This window comes from Ictidomys tridecemlineatus, chromosome 2 (genome assembly GCF_052094955.1).
Source record: "Ictidomys tridecemlineatus isolate mIctTri1 chromosome 2, mIctTri1.hap1, whole genome shotgun sequence".
NCBI lineage: Eukaryota > Metazoa > Chordata > Mammalia > Rodentia > Sciuridae > Ictidomys > Ictidomys tridecemlineatus.
In genome coordinates, this window is record NC_135478.1 from 225,474,522 (window position 1) to 225,500,562 (window position 26,041).

At 42.2% G+C, this 26,041-nt stretch overlaps 1 protein-coding gene and 1 pseudogene across 1 annotated transcript; one reads left to right on the top strand and one right to left on the bottom strand.

Moving 5' to 3' along the window:
- Window positions 1-2,121: 2,121 nt before the first annotated feature.
- Window positions 2,122-5,874, bottom strand: LOC144375497 (GTPase IMAP family member 1-like). Its single transcript, XM_078040812.1, is given in 4 exon segments — window positions 2,122-2,911; window positions 2,914-3,222; window positions 3,424-3,472; window positions 5,790-5,874. Coding segments are annotated over 3 exon segments (873 nt in total). The 5' UTR covers window positions 3,452-3,472; window positions 5,790-5,874; the 3' UTR covers window positions 2,122-2,375.
- Window positions 5,875-17,675: 11,801 nt separating this feature from the next.
- LOC101973818 (poly(rC)-binding protein 2 pseudogene) lies at window positions 17,676-18,787 on the top strand (annotated as a pseudogene).
- Window positions 18,788-26,041: the final 7,254 nt, after the last annotated feature.

The following is a 26,041-nucleotide window of genomic DNA, read 5'->3' on the forward strand; positions in this document are numbered from 1 at the left end:
CAAGCCTCTCACCCCCACACCAGCCTCTCAACCTCCCACAATCCTCCTGCTCTTGAGGCCGATTGGCTGAGTTGCGTGGGCAGAGCCAAAGAAGTCCCCCAATGAGCAGCTCCATGGAGGAGCCAATCAGCTAGATGTTGCTGGGGCCACTGTGAGCCAATCATCAGCTGGCAGCTGGAAGTTTACTGGCAGCTGGAAGTTTGCTGGGGCCCCTTTGGCTATGGCTCTCAACAACCCCATGCTGGCCACCAGTGCTCCTCATGTGACTCTCTGGGTGGAAAGCACGGAACATGCTCAGTTGTTAGCATGCTCTGGGCACTTGACAGAGTTCCGAAGGCCTGAGTGCAGTAGGCATTCAGGGTGGATGACTGCTGGCCAGGTGAGAATCAGCTTTCCTGAGCTCAGGGAATCACAGCCACATCTCTGGGACATTTTGAGCAGCCATCTTCCCTACCCACTTAGAGTGATCCAAGGGGCCCTCGGTTTATGCCTCGAATCTCCCATTCAAGACAGAAGTTAGGATGAAAATGATTGATAATGGTTTTCTTCTGATAGAGGAAGAGGTGAAGCCAGGCAGAGAGGAAGTGCAGCATTTAATGTTTTCTCCTGAGCCATCGTGCTGGGGTCCTAGGAGGACCTACCCTTCCAACTTACCCAGAACACAACTGGATTTACCACTAAAAGTCCAACATCCTGGGAAAACCCTTAGACCAGTCAAATGAGTCACTTGTGGTCCCTGAACACTTTGTTCACGCATGGGTCTAAGGGTCTAAGAGTTCTCCCCCATCATGTTCTCCCCCATCATGTCCCTCTGCCCCTTCCTGCCTCTTCTGGCCCTGAGATAGGAAGTCCCCCTGAACAAGACTAGCAGGAAATGTGGACATGGAACTTCCAATCAGAGGAAGGGCTGAAGCAAAATATTGAAGTCTGGTTTCTTTTCCTTGTCTACATTCACTCTAAAAAATTTTTTTTCCTTGCAGAAGTTCTTGAGTGGGCCCAGTGTGTGGGGTATAAATAATCCTTTTAAAGAAATAGATGTCCTGCAAATCAAATGCCTGGGCTTACAGGTAAATAAGTTAAATCCAAAGAGGTCAGGTGAAGACATCCTGTATTAGGTGGGCTGTCATTCTTCTGTCAGTTTTGCTATCAATAGATGCACTTTGGTCTTCTAGTTTGGACAATGGGAAGGGAAGGAAATCCATGCCCTGACCAGCTCAGCATGCTCTTCTAAAAATTAAAGAGCAGGCCCAGTATAAAACACAGGCATTTCTGTTTTATCAGTGTCATTGTTTCCTTTGTGTCTGGGCAAGGTCATAGGCTACTCTTTTTAGGTTTAAGAGGAGTCACATGAGGGTGAGCAAAGAGTCTTCTGGCTCAGGATGTGTCAAAGAGGCCACACGTGCCCAAGAAGCTCCATAGCAGGAGCAGAGGTCCTCTGAGGGTAAATCCAAGAGGTGGAGCTGAGGGTTCAGAAATGCCCAGGTCAAGACACTGGGCAGCTGTTTGAGCCCATAGCAGACCCAAGGGTGGAGGGAGAATTAGAGATGCCATATAGCATGTGCTAAATATCTGATATGTCCTAAACTTACCATTTTCTTCTGAGGCTATACACCATGAGAGGCCTGGTGAGTGGAAGTCCAGATAGAACTTGCCAGAAGCAGACCAAAAACCTTTCCTTTAAGGCATCCACAATCTCATTAGAGGGACAAGGCATATGCAAATGAAAGACAATGAGTAAGTGCCCCCAAATGCATTCTTTAGACCAGGGTATTTCATTTGCCTCATTATGGACATTAAAAAATGAAATAGAGGCTGTCAACATTAACACATTAAATATGAGTATGTGGAAGTGTTGGTAAAGCTTTTAAAATGCATTATGGTAAAAAATATGTAAGAACCACAGTTTTAGGCAAGTTATTTCTTTGGGAAGAAAAGAGGTCAAAACAGACCAACTCTAAGGCGAAAGCACTGAAAACAAACAAACAAACAAACCAAAATCCCCAATTAAAAATGCTGTTTTCCCAGGGCCATGCATTTGTCCCCTGTGCAAGCTATGGGTCATTTCACTATTTTCTAAGACAAGAAAAATTCAGCAAGATGAAGAAAATGTCTTAAGGAAGATTTTCAGTTAGAAAACTTTATTTTTAAAATTTTCATACATATTGTTAAAAAGGAGACTTCAAGTGAGATTTGAGCCTTTGCAAAGTTGATAGTGATCAAAGTTGTTTTCATGTCACTAAATTTCTGAGTATGAAAACGACAGGATTCCTTTGGAATGAAGTTTTAATATTCCCCTTGAACTCTTAAGCATTGGGTTCCTTTATTGCTAAGTTACCACAAATTTTAAGACTTGCAATCTCTGTCACTCAGGTCATTCATGAACTCCGGAAGAGCAGTGCATAGACCAGGAGGGCGCTCCCCAGCAGGAGGGCCAGGCCCAGTCTCCAGCAGGTCCTTGGGGACTTCCGCCATTGCCATAGCCCCTCCAGCAGCCTCATCCCCAGGGACCTCCGCACGCGAGCCACCAGCATCGCGGCCACCCTGTGGAGCCTCTCCTCTGGGGCGGCGCCTTGCAGCGCCTGCGCCAGGTCGTACACCTGGTTGGTGTAGTGTGCGCCCCCGCGCATGCGCACCAGGCCCTCGACCAGGCCCAGCAGCTGCTCCACCTGCGCCTGGCGCTCGCTGCCCGTGGCGCGGTTGTTGAGGGCGCAGACTCGGCCCTCGCACTCGGCCACCATCTCCCGCAGGGCCTGGTTCTCCGTGCAGCGCACGTAGTCCTGCACAGAGTCGCCGGCCAGGTCCTCCTTGTGGGTGAAGACGAGGACGACTCGCGCCACCACGGCCTGGCCAAACAGCTCCTTCACCTTGCGCAGCGCCTGCTGGTCCTGGGCGGTGAAGCGGCCCAGCTGGTGACCAGCAGCAGCGCGTGGGGCCCGGGCGCCGACAGCAGGTAGCAGCGCGCTCTCTGCAAGCACTCGGGGTCTGTGTTGTGCACGTCGGAGCCGAAGAGGTCGGGGGTGTCGATGACGTGCACGCGCCACCTGTCCCAGCGCCCGCTGGCAGCAGCGCAGGCTCTGGTCACCGACGTGGCTCCCAGCCTGGACAGGAAGTGCCTGTGGCCCAGGACGCTGTTCCCGGTGGCGCTCTTCCCGGCTCCGGTCCTCCCCACCAGGATGAGCCTCAGCTCAGGCTCCTGCCGGGACCCGGTATCGTCTTCTGAACCTGGAGCACCAAGGGTTAGAATCCGACATCACTTCAAACAACTTCCACTGGGCAGCTCCTCTGCTTTCCAGCCAAGGGTCTTGCCAGTTCACCCCAGGCTGGAGACCCCTCTGGGAATTAAGTGTATTTGGTCACGAGTGAGCCCACTCCCCTCTTACCCTGAGCTGAACCACAGGATGCATTGCTGGGATCTGTTCTTACCGTAGGGGTCTTCTTCATCTCTTGCCATCTTCTATTCTCTCAGGTGTCCCTGAAAGTCCCAAACACGATTTGCTCATTCACGTGTCATCCCTCTGAATAGCACAACCACCTTTTCGTTGTGCCAGGTAAAGTCCAACGAACTGAGGAGGTCACTGTTACAAGACATGGCCCTTGCTCGTGAGGGTGGGAACATGCAGGTGTGTGCTTTGGGGAGGGGCAGGTGTCCAGAGAGGAGGCAGGTACATTTTGTGAGTTATAGTAAACTGTGCTAGTGCTTTTTGGAGAATAACAGCAGAAGGGCCAGCACCTGGGTGGCTTAGACCCATGAGAACATTCAGTGGGTTTTTCTTTTCAGGGACTCAAATGCAAACAGCCAAAGGCAAGTTTTCACATTTACTCTGTGTAATTTATACTAAGCCTCAGGTATTAATTTTCCCAGATAATAATTCAAGCTCAATGTCATGAGCTCCTGATATAAAAAATTCTCAGAGGATTCAGCAGCCAGAAGACACTTAGTTAAATCCTGAGGACTGGGAAGTTTACCAAGGGACTTACAGACCTATTTTAGGATGGTTGGACTGGAGAAGGAGCAAGAAGAAAATGGGAAGCCTTCTTTTGGAAACTGGAAGACAGTCACCTCCCAAGCCTACCTGCAGATTCAGCTTCTGTTGTCTTCCAGGCAAAGCCCTGCCTTGTCCAAACACATCTACCTGTGCTCTGTGGCTGGGGGGCCTGGGACCTGCCCTCAATCACTAGGTGTGAGGTTTTCTCAGTAAAGGGATATGCCCGAGTCTAGCATTATTTCATACAGTGGACACTCTGGTCACGTTTCCATGATCCCACAAATCCCTGAGCACAAATGCATGGTCTTCCCTCAGTCTGTATCTCCAGCCTCATTTCCAGCTAATCCCTGCTCATTCAGCTACTCCACAAAGAGCTGACTTTAGCGCAGTTCCAACCCCCTCTGTGCTCTCACCCCTATGACCAGCCATCCTCTCCCATGTTTCTTTCAGAGTTCCTATCTACATTTCCCCATGGTTTCAAATTCTGCCTCCTTATGCCTGCCACCCTGGTTACTGGGAACTGGGAAGTTTACCAGGGGACTTACACACCTACTTTAGGGTGGTTGGACTGGGCACCAACACAAAGGAGAGCAGAGAGAGAGAGGGCTGAACAGCTTGCCTCTGGCTGAGGGTCTATGAGAATGGATTTGCTGCGTTCAACCCTAAGGTGTTCTAGGCTGCAGGAGCTCCGTGGCCACCTCCCCAAGGTCTCCCCTGAAGTTCAGCCCACAGGATTTGTGTGGCTGATTGTATTGCATATAGAAATCCACAAACTCCTGTGATGAACAGGAAATGAAGAAACAGCCACAAGATTATAGAACAAGATGAAGAATTTAGCTGATGATGAAGTCTCTGATAAAGCTAAAAGTGGTAGAGCATATTGGAGGGGACCCAGGCCAGTGGGACTTCCACAGAGTTTCAAATGGGGTTGATATTATTTTAAATAGTTTTTAAGAGAGAGATAAGCCCCACCGACATCTGAGGTGAAAGTGGTTCTTAATTATTCACAAATATAAAACATGCAAATCTACATTCTTAATACTTGAGGAGACGTCAAAATTCATTATTTTCTTTCCTCCCAAACTTGTTTTTCAAATGACCTTAGTGTTCTGTCAAAATACACATTTCTCCCACCCACCATTAGAGATTCTGATTCAAAGAATGTGATCCTTCTGATGTAGTCAGTCCATAACTCAGAGTTGGAAATCAGTTATCTTTCAAATCCTTTCATTGTATAGATGAGGAAATTGAGGTGTCTCTGCAGCTGGAGTGGGTAAAGCTTGAATTAGGGAACAGATGATTAAGGGACATTGAGGGTGAGGTGTAGGAGACCAAGGTCCTGATTTAGATGTCTCCTGAAGGCCCCTGCTGTGGTCATGAGGTGGAGAGTTCAGGTGTACCCAGGTTTCCACATAGTAACTCGCTGCCCCAAGGTGAGATTGCTCATGGGCCACAGAAATATCCTTTGCCTTTGCTGAATATACAACCTGGAGATGTTTTTAAATTGTGCTTTGTTCTTGGAAGCAGATCCAGCACTCACCGGGGGAAGAGACAGGTTTTAGTTCCCATAATTCCCATAATGTGTGTGCTTGGGGAAGATGCTCCCCAACCTTCTCTGAACTTGCTCTATTTGGAATTCGGAGCATCTATTAAAACCTGGGAGCACGGCCTTGGCTGCTCTGCACAGTGACAAAACATGGCCCTTGTGGGCTGCACAGTGCTTAGTAGAGTCAGGAGCACAGCAGGAACCCTCCCCAGGGATCAGTCCTTCCTTCCTCCCTCCAGCTCTCGACTTAGGCTCACCTTTCCTGGTGACAGGCTCTGGAGTGGCTCTGAGAAGCAGGACCTCCTGCTTTCCCTTCTGATGTGAGCACAGGAAGCTCCTTTGGCCCAGCTCACAGAAGAAGTCACTCAGACCCTAGAGCTCAGGAAGGTAGGGAGGGCCTGATGATGAAAACTTAAAGAGACAGAAGCATTTCCCATCCGCTGGTGAGTCTGCAGTGTTTCTCCTACAAATCTACCTCCACTGTGACTAAGGTAGGGATATCAAGTATCTTGCCCTAACCTAGGCATGGCTTTGACTGTTTCAGCTCAAATTTTGGAGCAAATGGGTGATTACTCTGATCATCAGATAAATGAACTTGCTTTCCCCAGGACATAACCTGAAGAGAGCAGCACATTCTTCAGGGATCAGTGTTATTGTCTGAAATACAAGAAAAGTTTATATGACATACAAAGAATCAGGAAAAAAGAATCAGAATATGAACTAGTACAATGAGATTCACAGATGACCCATTCAGTGTGATTACCAGATAAGGACTTAAAAATCATAATAAATATGATAAAAAATTCACAGAAAAATAAATATAATGGGCTAAGAAATGAAGAATTTCGGGACAGAATATAAACACCAAAGAGTTAATTCTGAACTAGGAAATATACTATCTGAAATAAACTTAAGTGGATGTACCTACTAGCACATTGGACATTGAAGAAAGGATGCATAAATTTGAAGACAGATCAAGGGAAATTATCCAAACTGAAGCACAAAAAGGAAAACAATTGAAAAAATTAACATGGCACCAAAAATCACTGGAATAATATCAAGCAGTCACTGGAAAAGAATGGAAGGGATAGAAATATTTGAACATCAAAGTAACAAAAATATTTAAATTTGATGAATATCCTCAATTATGAATTCAAAAAAATTCATGAATCTAAAGTAGAAATACAAACAAATAAAAATAAACACAGGCATTTTACAGTCAAATTTCTGAAAACCAAAAAAGAATGAAAGAAATAAAAATTTAAAATCAAACAGAGAAAAAAAGACATTATACAAAAGGGAACAACATAAAAATAATGGCTGCTTTTTTTGTAAGAAAAAATAATGCAAGTGAGAAATCATTAAAATGTTTAAAGGGATGAGAAAAATAATGGATCCACAAATATTTGTACATTCAGCAAAATTAACCTTGAAAAATAATTTTTTAAAAGATATCTATACCTAAAAAATATTTTTTAAAAGACATTTTAAGATCTCCATACTATAGGGGTGCAGCCACATCAATGTTTATAGCAATGTAATTCACAATAGCCAAGTTATGGAACCAGATGCCCATCAATAGATAAAACATTAAGACAATGTGGTATGTATATATAATGGAGTTTTACTCAGCCAAAAGGAAGAATAAAATTGTGGCATTTGCTTGTAAATGGATTGAACTGGAGAATATCATGCTATGTGAAAAAAAAAAACAGGCTTAGAAAATCAGGAGTCAAGTGTTTTCTCTTATTTGTGCAGCTAGACCAAAGTAAGATGGGGAGTGGGGGTAGGTAATCCCATGAAAATAAAGGAGAGATCAGAGGAGTAGAAGAAAGGAAGAGAGGGGGAGGGAGTATGGATTGGAAGAGGCAGGGAGGTGGGAATGAAATGATCAAACTATCCTATATACTTATATGAAGTTACCATATTGAATTTTGCATATATATATATATCACTAATTTAAAAAACTATGAGTAAATAGAAGGAAGGCTCTAGTTATTTATAAATAAATAAAGGTTCTGTGCAGAACCTTTTTAATTTGATACCATCCCACCAATTGATTTTTGGTTTTATTTCTTGTGCTTTAAGTGTCTTATTAAGGAAGTTGGTTCCTGTACCAATATGTTGGAGTGTTGGGCCACATTTTCATCTCACAGTTGCAGAGTTTCTGGTCTAATTCCTAGGTCTTTGATTCACTTTGAGTTGACTTTGTGCAGGGTGAGAGATAGGGGTCAAGTTTATTATTCTACATATGGACATCTGTTATTGTGAGGTTTTTAACACATGAAGAAGTGAAAATGTCAGTATGACATGAGAAGGGTAGGGATTCAACAGAAGCACACTGATATCAGATTCTGTTCCATTTGAAGTGGTGTGCTTTATATTCTAGGGAGAGAGTAATAAGTTAAAGGTAAATACTTCAGGTGCTACAGCAACCACTTTTTTTTTTTTTAAAAAAAAGAGCCAAAAGAGATAAAAGGAAATAATTTTTTAGAATTCATTTAATACCAAAGAATAAGATAAAGAGAAACAGAGAAAAGACTAGGTAATGAAAATGAGGAGCAAGATGATAGACTTAAATCCACCTGTAACTATAATTATGTTATATACAACTGATTTTTGACAAAGGAGCAAAGGTAATTTAATGGAGAAATGATGGTCTTTGCAACAAGTGATTCCAGACTATTAACTCAAAATGGATCATACATGTACATGTAAAATGCAAAACTACAAAACTCCCAGAGGATAATACTGGGGAAAATCTAGGTAACCTTGGATTTTGCAATAACTTTTAAAAGACAACACCAACAGCAAGTTCATGAGATTAAAATCGATAAGTTGGATTTCATAAAAATAAAAACTTCTGCAAAAACACTGTTAAAAACACACAGTAGGCCTGGGATTGTGGCTCAGTGGCAGAGTGCTTTCCTGGAGTGCATGAGGCACTGGGTTCAATCCTCAGCACCACATAAAAATAAATAAATAAAATAAAGGTATTATGTCCATCAACAACTAAAATATTATTTTAAAAAAAGAACACACAGAAAAAATAGGATACAGAAAATACAATACAAGAATATCAAAGTTAGATCTCGGTAAAGTTTTAAAAAAATTGATAAAGCTCCAGTTAGGTTGATCAAGCCCAAAATAGATAAGCACAAATCACCAATATCAGAATCAAAGAGGAAGATATTGTAGTTCTTGTATCTATTAAGGGGATAATTAGATTTTATTAATTCATGCAAAAAATCTAATAACTTTAATATAGAAGGCAAATTCCTTTACAGGAACAACTTATCATAAAGAGCCTAAGAGAAAATACTAAAAATCAGAACAGCCTTAATATGTGTTGTTTAAAAACTGAATTTGTAATGAAAGAGCATTCCACAAATAAAACTCCAGATCCCAGCGCTTTACCAGTGAATTCCATTAAACAAGGAGCTGTAGAAGTTGGGGTGCTTGATATGTAGACAGACTCCTTTCAGGGAGAAGCTGTAGGCTTAGGGCTGGCGGAAAATACTTTCAACTGGCCTCAGTCTACTTTTAAGTGATATACTGCTGAACATGGAGCATAATTTTCTTTTACATTGATGACCTCATTTAATTCTGAAATAATAATTTCATTGTCTATCTTTTCCAGGTGAGAAAACAGATTCAGAGAAGATAGATGTTTTTTTTTTACCCAAGGCAATCTAGTTGGTGGAGGTATAAATATTTAAATAATATAATTTATCCTTTTCTGATTTATGTCCTATCATTGCATATAATTTATTTTTACGTATATTTTAAATCTCACTTTATATTACTATTATAGCTTCAAGTCAATTATATTTAAAGGAATTTAACTAATAAGAAAACTACCCTAAATATTTATCCATGTTGTTACCATTTCTGATTATCTTAATTCCTTTGTATAGATCCAAAGTTCTCTCTGATATCATTCTCATTCTTGAATATTTTTTAATAGTTCATCTTTGCTAGTGATGGATTCTTTTAGCTCTAGTAAATCTGCAAAGATATCTGCTTTCATTTTTGAAAAATAATTTTGAAAGATCATTTAATTTTGACAGATTTTCTTCCAATATTTTAAAGATATTTTTTCAGGTCTCCCCTCTCACATTAATTCTGCAAAAAAAAAATGCTGCCAAGTTTGTCTTTTTCTTCTGAATGCAAGATATATATTATCCCTGGCTTCTTTAAAGATTTATCCTTTATCACTAGTTTTTAGCAAGCTGTTACAATGTACCTCTACATAGATTTCTTTGTGTTTTATTTGCTTGAGGTGTTTTGACCCTTTTGGGAGTGTAGTTTATAGTTCTTTTCTAATTTATATATTTTGGCCATTGTTTTTAATGGACATTTTTTCTGTTAATACATTTTCTTTTTAGTGAGTCCAGTTTTTTGAACATGGTCTACTTGGGGTTGTCCCATTGAGGCTGTTTTTTCCTCTATGTTTTCTCTGTTGAAATGTTTGCATTGCTCTGTCTTCAAATTCACTAAGTTTTTGTTTTTCTAGTAGTCTAGTAGTTCTATGCAGTGTTCTTTTCACATCTATATCATGTTTTCATTTCCAGAAGTTAAATTTGAGTCTTTTTATGTCTTGAGTTTCCCTACCTAATGGTTTGACCATATATTTCACACCTGTATTAATTGTTTCAATACCTTTGTCTGCTTATTTTAACATTTATGCTAGATCTTGGTTGATATCACGTTCTCTTGATTAATCGGTGTTATTTATCATGTTTGGTAATTTTATTTAATGCCAAGCATCTGGTTTCAACCATGATATGTGCTAAATATTTTTTTACTTTTATAAATATTCTTGGACTTTTTTCCTGGAATGTATTGAGTCATGTGGAAAGAGTTTGATGTTTTAGACCTTGCCTTCAAGATTTTTAGGCAGACCTGAGAAATTTTCAATTTTGGACTCACTATTCCCTGTCTGAGGCACGGGTCTTCTGTGCACTCTACTCAATGCCCCATAAATCATAAGCGTTTACGTTTGGTAAGACAGAAGTCTTTCCTGCTCCCACATAAGTTCAGGACACTATTTCCTCTAACACTCTTGAGTGTTTGCCTCTCTGCCTTGTGGTTAAGATGGGGTGTACTGTCTGTTCTCATGGTTTAGCATCCTGGGGTGGTTCTTTCCTTGACCACAGGGAGTTTTATCACATGTACATGCTGATCATACTGCACTGAAGACTCAAGGCCCTCTCCACAGGTGTCTGGAGTTCTCTTTCTGTGCAGTGCTCTCCTCTCCTCATACCCTGCTCTGTACACTCTGGCCACTTCTGTCTTTCCAGAATCCCAGCAGCATCATCTCAAATCATGGACTCTGCTGAACTCTCCCCTTTACACATTAGTTTTTTAATACCGCAGAACAAACCACCACAAACAGAGCAACCCCAAACAGCATACTTTATCTCACAATCTCTGTGGGTCCGCAGTTTAGCTCAGCTCAGCAGCATTTTCTGCTTCTGTGTTTTCCCAGGCTGCGGCCAGGCTGAAGCCTTATGCATGGCATGGCTGGGGAAAGAGCTGCACCCTCCGGTTAGTGGCAGAATTCACTTCTGTGTGACTCTAGGACGCAGGACTCTGCTGTTTCACTGGCTGTTAGCTGGAGGTGACACTCAAGTTTTAGAGACCACCTACAGTTCCTACCAACTGGCCCTGTCCACAGGAAGTTTTCAGTGTGGAGATGCTTCCCCTCCAGCAGGAGAGGAAGCAGGTCTTGAAGCCAGGTGGACTTGGACTGGAGTAGCATTCCTTCAAGTCCGCCACAGCCTGCAGGTCAGAAGTGGGCTGCGGGTCCCTTCCACATTCCAGTGAGGAGTGTCTATGAAAGCAGGAGCACCAGGAGTCAGGAGGCCTTGGCAGTTGGCACATGGCCTGAGACTCTCTGTCTCTGTGCTGTGGCTGGGAAACTCAAGGCGGAACCTGGGCAGCTGTGGTCTTGCCTTATTTTTGACTCTCAGTGATGATTCTTTTGTTACCTGATGTTCAGTGTGTTGAGCACGGTTATCTTACACATCTTGCCTGTTTTCTGGGTTGTTTCACATGGGGCAAGGAGGGTGTAATTCTGCTCCTTGCTTTGCCATTTAGATTTCACAAGGAAGCTTACTGGCATTTATTTTTTAATTTTAATTTTCTGTTTGTTGTTTGTTGTCAGACTATAGAAGTGCCATAGCTTTTTAAAATGTTGATTTTTGTATTGAGACCCATTGCTCTACTCTTATTTCTTTTTTTTTTAATTTTTTATTTTTTTTATTGGTTGTTCACAACATTACAAAGCTCTTGACATATCATATTTCATACATTAGATTGAAGTGGGTTATGAACTCCCAATTTTACCCCAAATGCAGATTGCAGAATCACATCGGTTATACATCCACAATTTTACATAATGCCCAATTAGTAATTGTTGTATTCTGCTACCTTTTCTACTCTTATTTCTGATAATCTGTCTGAAAATTATTTTTCTTTCTTATCAATGCTCAAACTTGTGTTTTTTTTCCTTACCTTGTTAGTTAGGAGCTCACTAAATACTAAATAGAAACAAGTCTCCTTTTTGCCCAATATTAATAGAAATACCTCAGGGTTTTTTTTTTAAGAAAAACTCTCTTCATTTGTCTACTTTTACATGCTTTCAGTATCTTTATATAGATATAATTTTTCCAAGTTTTTATAATTCTCCCACAGGAAAGTTTATATAATCAGTTCACTTCTCACCATGATTTTAAAGATTTTTAGTCATTATAATTTGATGTACAAAAATTTCATGCCTTTTTTCAAATATACCGTTTTAGTCAGCCTTTTCACTGCTGTGACTAAAAGACCCAACCAGAACAGCTGTAGAGGAGGAAAAGTTTACATGGGGGTCACAGTTTCAGAGGTCTCAATCCATAGGCAGCAGGCTCCATTCCTAGGGGCTCAAGGTGAGGCAGAACATCATGTGGAAGACAGTGGTGGAGGGAGGTGGCTCTCATGATAATAAGGAAGCAGAGAGAGAGAGACTCCACTTGCCAGATACAAAATATATACCCCTGTCGAGAGCCATCTGTGTGTGGACCACATCAGCGTCACAGCCTAATGAAGAGGAGAATCTGGTGTCTGGGAAGTTCCCATGGACATTTCCTCTGGTGGACTGCCCAGAGACATTGTGAGCCCTATTCAGGCTCTGCCCCAGGTCCCACACAGCCCCTCTGAGAAGGGGGTTGGCGAAGTCTGGCTTGGCACAAATCAGGAGCCACTTGTCAAAAAGAAACTAACTTCATTTTTAGAACTACAAACACCAAACAAAACAGCTCCAGGGAAAAACCCCTCAGAGCCCAACTGCCACCACCGGCTTCCACAAGCCTCTCCTTACACCAACCTCCCAACCTCCCACAATCCTCCTGCTCTTGAGGCCAATTGGCTGGGTCGCGTGGGCGGAGCCAAAGAAGTCCCCCAATGAGCAGCTCCGTGGAGGAGCCAATCAGCTAGATGTTGCTGGGGCCGCTGTGAGCCAATCATCAGCTGGCAGGCTGAAGGGCAGGGAAACAGCCCAATGAACATCACCACAGAGGAGCCAATCAGCTAGATGTTGCTGGGGCCACTGTGAACCAATCATCAGCTGGCAGTCTGAAGCTCGGTGGCAGCTGGAAGTTTGCTGGGGCCCCTTTGGCTGTGGCTCTCAACAGGGGATGACCTGCCAAGATGCCAGTCAGCCTGCTGACTGCAAGACACCATGAAGCAAGATTCCACCCCTGAAACCTTATTCCTGCCTTTGATGTACCCCCTTAAATAAACCACAGGAGCCAGTTTCTAGTTGTTCAGCTCCAGCTTCTGTGTGGAATTACAAGTGTTTCCAGGAAGAAGAAACAGAATATACAATGCGATGGCAGGGAGCTCACAGGTAACCAAAGAAGGTCCAGGTTGCTGGATCCTAAAGGAAGTCAAGGATGGCTAGCTCCTAAATTGGACTTCTGTACAAGTCAGATTGTACAGAAGTAATGTTCCAGATATAGGTAGATGATTTGTACAGGGACTTATTTTTATGTTTGGATCCTGAAATTTTTCTTATTGAAAATGGAAAATTGCTGCAGGGTTGGACTGAGCTATGTCATGGTCAGATGCCGTAGTCTGACTGGGCACAAAATCACGAGCCACTCAAGCAGGAACAAACTTTATTTCTGAAACTCCTGCAAATGCCGTGCACTCCCCCGGGAAATATCCATACCACACAGGCAGCCTTCTCCTGGGCCACACTACACCAACAGACAAATCCCTCCTCCGGAAATCCTTTCTACCGCACTTCCCCAACCAATGGGAACTCTCAGGGAGTCCTGCTAGAGCTCCAAAGTAGCAGGCAGAGGTGGACAGCAGGGGTCTAATATCCATTTGAATGCCGATCTTAACATAATCATATCATCTAAATGGCTTGCTGGTGTCACCTTTCAACCAAAAATGCCATGCATCATTCCTACTTGGCTATGGCTCTCAGCAGTCAGAGATGGGTTATTTGTGTTATGTGAATTATGGAATAAAAAGCCTTCTCCCTCATGTGCCTTACATGAGGTGAATTCTGCTTGCTTTATTGGGGCCCTCTGCTTCCTCTGCCTCTCCATCCACCTCATCCTTTTAGTGCATGCAAACAGAGCAATTGTGGTCAAACTGACCTAGAGAGGAGCCCTGGCTTGACCCTTTGAGGTGATTTCACTGGGTTCTCACCCACTCTCTTTCTTCTGCTCAGAACCTTGTCAAAACCTTTTTCCGGCCAGGGTTGTGGCTCAGTGGTAGAGTGCTTGCCTAGCATGCATGAGGCACTGGGTTCAATCCCTGGCACCACATGAAAGTAAAAAATAAAAAAAACAAGGTATAAAATAAATTCTGGGTCTGTAATTAAAAAAAAACAAAAACAAAACAAAAACCTTTTTCCCCTCCAACCACTCTACAAGAAAGTTTCTTTCATTTTTATTTTTATTCTCTCTGAGTTCAACTATGTCTTGAGAAGATCTTGGTTTGGGGTGTTTTGCCAAGTGTGAAAAATAACTGTTTTGAATTTAGAAGGTAAAGAGAAACCACAAGATACAGGGCTGCTACTGAGGCAAGATCTGTCCTCGGGGAAGAGCAGAGAAGTGTCTTACCCTGTATGACCTGATGATGCTGAAATTCCTCTCTGACAAAACATGTGCCTGCTTCTCACTCACCCTGATAATATCAGTGCTCTGTTATGAGTAAACATTTTCCACCAGGATAGTAGCCTTGCAGAGGGAACGGCATACGTAGAAGAGGTCAATGGAACTGAAAAAGACCAAAGTATCTGGGCAGAGGAGTTACCCATTCAAATCCTTAAATACTTGGTGTCCTCTGGGAGGCTTTCTGCTGCAATCTGCAGCCCATTCCTCTTGAATGGTCAGTATTTTGTAAAAGATATAAGCTCTGAAGTCCTACCACTACAGATCCTGGGCTAGAGTAACCTCTATTCAAGGTCTAGGGATTGACTATATCATCCATTAAAATGAAAGAAATTGTGTCCCAAGTAGCTACCCAAAATACCTAGAAATAAGTTTAACTAAAGAAGTGAAAGAATGTGAAAGGAAATAAAGGTCTCTCAAAAAATGGAAATGCCTAACGTGTTCATGGATTGGAAGAATTAATATTGTGAAAGTGTCCATACCACCCAAATCCATTTATTGATTCAATAAATTCCCATCAAAGCATCAATTACATGCTTCACAGAACTAAAAAAATCCTAAAATTCATATGGAAGCACAAAAGGCCCTGAATAATCAAAATAATCTTGAACAGAAAGAAGAAAGCTGAAGGTATCACAAAACCTAATTTTAAGACATACTATGAAATCATAGTAATCCAAACAGCATGGTATTTGCATAAAACAGGCACACAGTTTAGTGGAACAGTATAGAAACCCCAGAAATAAACCCAAGAACCTATAGTCAACTGGTTTCCAACAAAGACACGAAAAGCATACGTTTAGGAAAGTACAGCTTTCTTGGTAGGACAACATGGAGAAGATTGGAACTTGACCCCTATCTCTCACCCTGTACAAAAAATCAAATCAAAATGGATCAAAGACCTAAGTATTCAGTGGTTAGACCAAATGGATCAAAGACCTGAAATTCCATAACTATTAGAAGAAAGCTTATGGGAAACACTTGAAGACATTGGCACAGACTATGATTTTTTGGATATGACTCCTAAGCAAAGCAAACAAAAGCAAAACTTGACAAATGAGATAACGTCCAACCAAAAAGCTTCTGCACAGCAAATGACAGAATGAAGAGAAAGCCCACAGAATGGGAAAAAATATTTGCAAACGGTTCATCTGATAAAGGATTAATATCCATAATATATAAATAATTCAAGAAACTGGCATGCACTGCACACCCCAAGCTCAGGAAGCATGCTTGTGCCCACACTACTAAGGGCTGCAAGCTCTGTCACTCAAGGATCAAGGCCTAGGCTCCAGCTCAGGCTCCCAAATTTCCTAGGTTCCCAAAGGTGCCCAGATCCCCATAAAGTCTCCATAGTAAAGGCCTCTGTCTGTGAATGAGAGGGCAGAAGGACTGATGTGACCCCCAGCCCCGTATCTGCAGGGGCTGATGTCATCCTGTAATATCTGTACAAATAAACCAGAGGCAGGAGAAAGAATAAAAAGCCAATGACTTTGCACCAGGACAATCGGAATTATGTCTTGAGGACATCTCAGGAATCAGCAAGTCCACCCCATCACAGGTCCAAAGGTGTAAAAGTGTACATTATTTCAAAGACTTGATGTGAGAAGAGAATGCCAGGGAACCCTGCTCGCATAGGGCTGCCTAGGTCATTGTTTCCCCAGGTTTATTTCTCCATGCTCAGCCATCAGGGCTGAGAAAAGCCACTACAGCCATAGTGAGAGCAGAGCCAGGGACAGTTCACACAGGTGACAAAGCTTAGCATTGTCTATGTGATGCTGGTTTTGCAGGCATACAGAATCAAGAGTTATGGGGTCGTAGAGACTGCCTCCAAGATTAAAGGAAAGCCTAGAGGGCAGTAACATATGTTAGGGTCAGAATCCCCGAGACAGGGTGATGTGTGAAACTGAAGCTACAGTGGAGGCCTCAGGAGGTTGGAGATGTTAGGAATGTGGAAGATCTGCCAAGGGAAGCTGCAGGCAGCCAGCAGAGCCAGCCCAGGAGAGTGGCCATATGAGCTTCAGGCAGTCAGGCTGGTGGGGCTGCCCAAGCCTGCGGAAGTAGGTGTCACAGCACTGTGTTCCCCGGGTGCCAGACAGGAAGCCATAGGAGTTAATATTTGCCCTGCTGGGTTTTGGTCTTGTTTTGATCTATTACGCATTATTTTCCTTTTGCTCCCTTTTGGGAGGGGACTGTTTTTCCTGTGCAAATATATCTTGGAAATATTTAATTTGTTCTTTTGGTTTTAGAGGGACTTGTAACTGAGTTTGCCTTGGGTCTCAGAGGAGACCTTAAAATTGGAGGTGTGAGCAATGCTGGAATTATGAAGACTTTGGGAATTCTTGGAGAGGGATTAAATGCATTTTGCATTATGTAATGGACATGAGATTTTTCAGGGTCAGAGGAAGAATACTATAGTTTGGAAAAGTGTCCCCCAGAGACTTACGTGTTGAAGATCCGGTCCCCAGTGCTGCTGGGAGGTGGGGGCCTACTGGAAGGAAGAAGTTAGGTCGTGGGGAGCGTGAGGAGATGTTTCTCTCTCTGCTTCCTGGCCACCAGAGGTGAATAGGCCTTCTCTGCCATGTGTTCCTGCCACCGTGTACTGTGCCATCACAGCCCAAAGCCACAGGGCCATGGGCTGACAATGGACCGAAAGCTCTGGAACAGGAGCCAAAATAAAAGAGCTGCAGCCCAGACCAGCAGAGGCAGCAGCTGAAGCAGTTGCAGTGAGCCCCGGGGCTCTTTCCCCTTCCTCCTCCTCCTTCTCCTCCAAGCCCTCTTCTTCCACCTGCCCAAAGGCCCCTCTCGCCTTCCGCCTGCCCCATTGTTCCTTTCCCGACTCCCGTCCTTCCCCTCCCCCCTCCTCTCCCCCTCAGTTGCCTCACCCCTGCAGATTTTGATTTCCACCCACAACAGTGACCAAAGCCTTGACCACTCAAAGTTCTGCTCCCCATAACCCTGCTTGACATGGACACAGGTGTGACTGAAGGTGAATAAATGTCACTGTCACCATTCGACTACTTATGTGTGGAAAGGAAGTTGGCAGTATTGTTGGAAGGAAAGCAGAGTGAGTTAAGAAGATGCCCGGGAGAGTGGTGCACCTGTCAACATCTCAGAAGAGAATTGTTGTGAGAGTGATCACTTGGTCCGAACCCACTAATGCCGTCTTCAAAACCTTTGTGACGATTATGGACAAACTGGTAGAGGACATCAGCAGCTCCATGACCAATAGCACAGTAGACTTGGGTCACTCTGAGGCTGGTGGCCTCTCTAGTCATTGTGGCTCTCTCATTGGAAAAGGTGGTTGCAAGATCAAGGTAATGAGAGGGAGTCCAGGGCTCAAGTTCAGGTGGCAGGGGTGTGCTCCACATCAACTGAGCCGTCACTACTGCTGGCCTTCAGCAATCCATCACTGAGTGTCAGTCAGCCTGTGTGGTCATCTTGGAGTGCCCCTGAAGGGCGTGACCATCCCGTACCTGCCCAAGCTGTCAGGTTCTTCAGTCATCTTTGCAGACAGTCAGGGCAGGTACAGCATAGGCAGGGGCACTGTGAGCTTTCTCCACACTACCCTGTCCCTGTGCTTCAATCCTGACCTGGAGGGACACCTCTAGAGGCCTATACCATTCAAAGACAGTCTGCCACTCCATAGCCACACTGGACCAAGGTGCACCAACTGGCAATGCACAGTCTCAGTGTCCTATGACACGTCAATACCGTGTTCAGGGGCAATGAATCCAGCTCTCCAGAGGTAAGAACTTTGGGCAGGTTGGGATGTATCTGCTCAGACTATTTCTCATGAATTCATCATTCCAACTTGATTGGCTGCGTAATCAGGCATCAAGGAGCCAAAAATCAATGAAATCTGTCCGGTGTCTGGGGTACAGATCAACAGTGCCAGCCCACTGGAAGGTTCTACTGATAGGCAGGTTGCTGGATCTGCTGCCAGCCCTAGCCTGGCTCAGTATCTAATCAATGCCAGGCTTTCCATGGAGACAGTGGCATGGGGAGCCACTAGAGCAGGGCAGATTCATCCTAATCCCTCTCTGCTGTTTACCACCACACACGATTCATCTGTGTAGTTTCTGAGTAGTCAGGATTCCAGGTTTTAAATATTTTGCAAATTTTCAGTTTCTACACACTTTTTTCATCCACTCATGATTTTTCAATGAAAGTGTTTTAATTCCTTTCTTTGTTCAAATGTTAAGGCTGAGGTCCGTATTTAGTTTTATAAGCTTTTCCCCATTTTTTATGGCTCATGAATTTTTCTGTTTGTCACGGAATATGTAAAAGTACACTGTTCATTCATTTCAGTTTAGTTCTGGAATGTTGGGAATTTTCCAAAAAAATTAAAAGAATGAACTAGAGCTTTTTCTTTGTGAATAGAAACCGGATGCTGCAGTGATTCATGTGGGTTTTATTCCTGTGGTCTTCCTGTTATTTTGTACCTTTTATCCCTTATAGGATCCTGATTGGGTTTTGAATGAAAGTCTTTATTGCAATTAAAATATTTTCTTCTGTTTCACCACTCCCATGTTTCTTATTGGCCCTTGCCCTTTATTCCTAAAACCCTGTACCTGGTCATACTGAGGATTAGACTCTCCTAGGACTTAACTGTGGGATAGTGGTGGGAGGTGCACCCATGCATACGTGTGGAAGCAGCTGGACCATGTTTGACTGGGATTCCCCTTCTAGGGAATATCTGTCCCCTTGTTCATGCGTCGTTTAAACTAAAACTTCAGTCTCTTGTATTTGGCAAAAACAAACAAGTTTTATCCCCAGTGCTTTTCACACCTTAACATGCATCAGACTCACCCGGAGGATTTATTGGAAGACAGATTGGCGGACTCTATTCTCAGAGTTTCTGTCAGTAGGTTTGGGGCAGAGCCTGAGCTTTTTACCAAGTTCTCAGCTCATGCTGCTGCTGCTGACCCACAGCCCATGTGTTGGGACAGCTTGTTCTGCTGCACAGCCACTCTGCCAAGGAGCTAATATTACTGCTTCCTGTGCCTCTGGGAATTACTAAGATGGAAGGGCCATTTCTGTGAAGTTCAAGTAGAGTTGAAATTCTCTGAAGTGACTGTCATGTAGCAGAGGACACTGTAAGGAGGTAAAAGGGGAAACCATTCTGGTTTCTTATCCTCAGTTGTCTTCATGTGTTTCTGTGAAGACAAAACCAACACATATGAGACATGAGGCCAAGAAGCGTCATCTGATTGACAGGCACAGGGGGATCAACCACTGATCGCACGTTGCTGGGGAGGTTTCCCTGGACCTGTTTCCACTAAAGAATGTCAGCACTTACATATGTGAAGACCTTGGAGAGTTGTCTAATAGGAGGAACTGGCAACTGGAAGGAAACGCATGAAGGATGACTTGAGTTAGAAGTAAGCATTGCCTAGAAGGAAAAATTATCAGGCAAACTTCACAGATCAGCCCTGAGACAAGTAGGAGCTACATCATCTTAGTGGATGAAAGTAAAGGTGTAAAACTCTCCCTTTTCTTTCCCTTTTCCTACCTCTTTCTTTCCCCCCAAACCCTGTATTTTACTTTGCCACCACTTATCTGTTCATCTCTCTCCTGCTTCAATTTCTTTGTCTTTTTTCTCTCTTTCTTTTATGATGACTGGTTAACAGCCCTGATCCCAGCTCCTTATCCTACCAAATAAATTAGGGATTCTGAAATATCCAACCCCACTAGAACACCCTTCCCTCAATCTGACCCCTCCACCCAGAACTGATGGGTCATGAAAGTCACACAGTGCCGCAGTCTGGCTGGGCACAAAATAACCGAGCTGCCATGAGGCACTTGTAGGTTCAAACAGGAACTCCTTTATTGCTCGAACTCCACCAGCACTCCATGTGCACTCCCTGGGAACTCTCAGCTCTCCACGGGGCTCTGCGCAAACTCAACGGGAACCTCGTGAGAACTCGATGGGAACTCCAAAGTAGCGGACACCAGAGGCAGCAGGAGCTGCCCTATTCCCGGAGCTGCCCTATTGCCGGACAGCAGGATCCATATACAACTCAATACACAGCCTGTTTCAATCCAGCATCATCCAGTCACAGCAAATATAATTTAATTATCATCCTTTTAATGGCTTGCTGGCATCACCTCTTAACCACTCCTTCTGGCACCATTTCAACTCATCTGTGGCCCTCAACATCTCCCCCTTCTGTTTAATTAAACAACAAGCATGTGGCTTAGGGACCGTGCCTGTCTTAGGTGTTCAATACTACATATGGTCCTTACCTGTCCTCGGATGAGCTGACCTCAAGGCGTCAGCCTCCTGTCTTAGGTTGGTACCACTGCAATTGGATCTTACCCGTCATTGACTACTGGCCCAGCATACAGCCATACTTGTGGATAGGCCTTTGCACCAGTGTGGGGGGGTGAGGTTCTTTGCTTCACGTCTGTTGGCTGCCAAATTTTAGAGCATACAGCCATACTTGTGGATAGGCCTTTGCACCAGTATGGGAGTGAGGTTCTTTGCCTCACCTCTGTTGGCCTCCAATTTTTAGCTGAACGACCATCACAAGCAGAAGGGAGGAGGATACAAAAATGCCACAAAACCAAGCCAATTGACGGCTCCTTTTGGAAAAATTGTACCACCGATGACACCATCAGGAAAGATACCCCAGCATTACCACAATTTGCTGCACCAATAGATAGTTCACAATGCATGCAAGTGATACATAGTCCAGGCAAGTTCTGCAAGCAGTTCAAAGCAGAGGAATCCATCAATATGTCCATTTCCTCCCAAAGTAAATCGACTCCTTGATTGAGCATCACTTGTTGAGTTATTATTCATTGATGCATAAGTTTATACAGTTTGTTGTGATAACTATCGAAGAAACTGTAGTTTGGTTTTATCTTTGTCTTCACCGGCACTGGGATGAAGATAGGAATTCTGGCAATGATGGCTAAAAAAAAATTATGTAACATTCCAGCAGGCACTAAAAGAAAGCAATTTTGTAAGCAATTTAGTATCCTGAATAGAATTAGATATAAAGAAAAGGAAAGGTGAAAGTAAACAAACAGATCTGTAAATCTCCTTTTTTGTTCACATTTTAAAACAATCCTCAGCAGCTGTTTACCCAATTTAAATTAAACCATTTAAATCATGTGAATAATAAAAAAATTTGGATCTATTTTTTCATGAGTGCTCCTCATATATGATATATGGACATATGCACATACAGACATACAACACAAAACACAAATGTGCACACATAACACAATATATACAACACATAACATAATAGTAAAGGCCTTGTAGCTTTTCACAGGTGAAATCTCCATTGCAATGTTTAAAAACTCCACAGTCAAAAAATAGAACTGATCAGAAAAATATTAACCTAGGCCTGTATGAGCTCAAAAAACAAAATAGAACTTCATGATGTGGGAAAGGGCAATAATACAATAGATATTGAAAAAAGCTTTCTGGTTACCACCTGGGTTTGACTCTTCTTTTGATATCCCATCTTTCTTCCTGTAACTTGCATATGGATTTGAAGGTATTCCCACAAAAAAGCCTCAAGGTTTTTTTACATTTGAAATAGGCCTTAATGGTGTTCATTATTCATTAGCCTCAAGGTGTGGGAGAACCACTGTTGCAGATGTAAGAATAGCCAAACTGGAGTTCTGGATATCAGCTGTTATGGATTTGAGCCAAATCATCTTCTTTTTGGTCTGTAGAAATTGCTTTAGTTAATCTCTCTGGAATCCAAATCGGCTGCTGTTCTCCCTGTGGAAACACATAAACAGACCCCCGACTCCAGACAATCACTGGGTCAGGACCTTTCCATTGTCCTGTTAGAATATCCTTCCAAAGTACCTTGGCTTATGTACATTTTTTGGACACATATGCCTTTCCACAGCACTAAGCCCTGATGAATCCAAATTTAAAAAGTTTAGAGTAAAAAGGGTTATTTTAGTTTATCTTTAGGGGATATATACCCCTTCCCAATTCCTTCTTTTTGCTTTAATAAGTACATTTTAATAGTTTGATGAGCTCTTTCAAAAATGCCTTGTCCCTGTGGATTGTATGGGATTCCTGTTATATGAGTAATGCCAAATGATGAGCAAAATTGTTTAAAAGAGGTAGAAGTATAGCTAGGCCATTATCTGTTTTTAACTGTTTTGGAATGCCCACAGTGGCAAATTTTTGTAAGCAATGAGCTATAATATCTTTAGTTTTTTCTCCAGCATGAAAGGAGCCCATCAAAAATCCAGAAGAAGTATCTACTGTAACATGCAAATATTTTAATTTTCCAAATTCTGGCAAGTGTGTGACATCCATCTGCCAAATATGGTTAGGTATCAGTCCTCTAGGATTGACTCCAAGATTAACTTGTGATAAAAAGGTCACACAATTTCGACATTGTTTTATAATTTGTCTAGCTTGTTCCTTAGTTATTTTAAAATGCTTTTATAAAGTATTAGCATTGACATGGAACCTTTTATGAAAATTTGTAGCTTCTTCTAGTGTAGAGAAAATATGTATGTCATGTGTAGTTTTATCTGCTAAATCATTGCCCAAACTAAGAGCTCCAGGCAATCCTGTATGTGCCTTGATATGTCCTATAACAAATGTATCTTTTCTGTCCCAGATTAAATTTTGTATAGTGGAATGCAAAGAGAAAACAGTCGAGGAAGGGGAAATCCTACCAACATCTTCAAGGGATACTATAGCATTAACTATATGCCATCGGAAAGTAAATTAAATATAGAATCTTTAAACATCACAAAAGCTTGTAATGCTGCATTAAGCTTTACCTTTTGAGCTGATTGTTTGGGTACCAAAAATGTAAAAGTTTGATCAGGGGTAACTACTGCTGCTGTACCATTATTTGGCCCATCAGTGAATATATTTGGAACATTCATGATAGGTGTTTTTCTTTTCATTTTTGGAAAAACTACAGGATGCAAAGACCAAAAAGACAACAAAGGATTAGATGGTAAGTGGTTATCAAATGAAACATTAGATTTACACATAATTATTGCCCAAGTATTTAACTCATTAGCTAACTCATCAATTTGATCCATAGTATATGGAGTAATAATTTTATTGGGAGAAATTTCAAACATTCCCTTTGTTGCTTTTATTCCTTTGAGTATTAATTGTCCTACAGCCTCAGGATACCTAGTAAGAATAGTGTTAGAAGAATAAGATAATTGTATCCATAATAATGGACCTTCTTGCCAAAATACTCATGTAGGAATATTTTTTGTTGTTAGTACAATAAATAATAAAGGCAAACTTATATCAATTCTATCCAAATGCATATTTTCCATATATGTTTCAATGATTTTTAATGTCTTTCTTGCTTCAGGCATTAATATGTGGGGTGAATTTGGATCTGATGGACCTTTTAGGATATCAAATAAAGGTCCCAATTCTCCTGTTGGTATGCCTAGATAAGGCCTTATCTAATTTATGTCTCCTAATAACTTTTGAAAGTCATTAAGTGATTTGAGTTGATCTACTCGTATTTGAATTTTTTTTGGATGGACCATGGTCAAGGATATTAGAACTCTTAAATAATTAATTGGAAAATTTAATTGTACTTTATCTATTGCTATCTCTAGATTATAATTTTTAAATAAGTTTGTAAGTGTGGCATAACATTCTAGCAATGTGTTTTTATTTTTGTGTGCTAATAATACATCATCCATATAGTGAAATATTTGTAGTTCAGGATTTTGATTTGTAAGTGGCTGGATTACTTTGTTAACATAAATTTGACACATAGTGGGCTGTTAGCCATCCCTTGAGGGAGTACTTTCCATTCATATCTCTGATCGGGACCTTCATGATTCAGTGCAGGGATAGTAAATGCAAAATATGGACTATCCTCAGGATGAATTGGAATTGAAAAAAAAACAATCTTTAATATCTATAACTAAAACATACCAGGTTTTTGGCAAAGCAGACAATTGAGGAATCCCCGATTGAGCAGGTCCCATAATAATCATCTCATTATTAATGGCTCTTAAATCTTGCAATAATCTCCATTTACCAGATTTCTTTTTTAATGACAAAAATGGGAGTATTATGGGGAGATATGGAAGGTTGTGTATGTCCCTCCACTAATTGTTGTTTGACCAGGTCATGGGCTGCTTGTATCTTTTCTTTAGTCGGGGCCACTGAGGAACCCACACTGGTCTTTCTGATTTCCAAGTAATTTTTATTGTCTCAGTGACCTTGAAAACCTAATCCATGTCTGTCTGTTCCTTGATCTATTTGTATTGGTGCTGCTATCTTTTGTCCTTTTTCTCCTAATCCTTTTCCTTTCCTAAATCCTTGTCTAGCTATAATAGTGGGTGCATTTGGATTGATGTTATTTGTTAATGTTAGTCCTAATTGATCTAGGACCTCTCGTCCCCATAAATTTATAGGAAGATGATCCAATACATATGGCTGTATAGTTCCTTCACATCCTTCAGGATCCTTCCAATCTAATACCATTGCACTTCTATGGGGATTAGTTGCCACTCCTAGGCCTCGAAGCGTTTGAGTGGCTTGTTGTAATGGCCAATGTTTTGGCCATTCTTGATGAGAGATGATGCTAAGGTCTGCACCTGTATCCAGTAGCCCATTAAATTCATGTCCTTGAATATTTAGTTTTAGCATTGGGTGAGAATCTAAATTTAAAGAAAGCATAGCCCAATCTACACCTGTGGAGCCTAATCCCCTGGAACCTCTTTCTATAGTATGGCTGGAAAATTTATCATGTAGGCTGGGTATTATTCATAACTGTGCTATTCTATCTCCTGATGAAATTACTGATATACCCCTTGGAGAACTGGCTATAATTTTTATTTCACCTTCATAATCGGGATCAATTACCCCAGGACTTATCATAAGTCCTTTTAGAGTAGAAGAACTCGTCCTAATAATAAGCCTACTGTTCCTTGGGGAAGAGGTCCTTTTACTTCTGTGGGAATGATTTGATCTCCCATCTCTGGAGTTAGTACTGCTCTGGCAGAGGCGCAGATGTCCAATCCTGCACTTCCTCTGGTTTGTCTGATGAGAGATCTAATGGACAATGTGTCCTGGGCACTACCCTGATGGTGTTGCTGGGTTCCTCCAGTGCCCCATATATTTGTGGTCGTGGGCCCCGAAGCATTGGGCCCCCTTGCCATTTTTTGGTGATGGAGTCCAATGTTTTTCTCCACGATATAGTGGTAAACACCTGGTCCTTGTCCGTTTTTTGGCAATGGAGCCCAATGCTTTTCTCCATGATATCGTGGGTAAACACTTGGTCCTTGTCTGTTTTTTGATAATGGAGTACCCTCTATGGTGGCTTGAGAACAGCATTCATTAGCCCAAT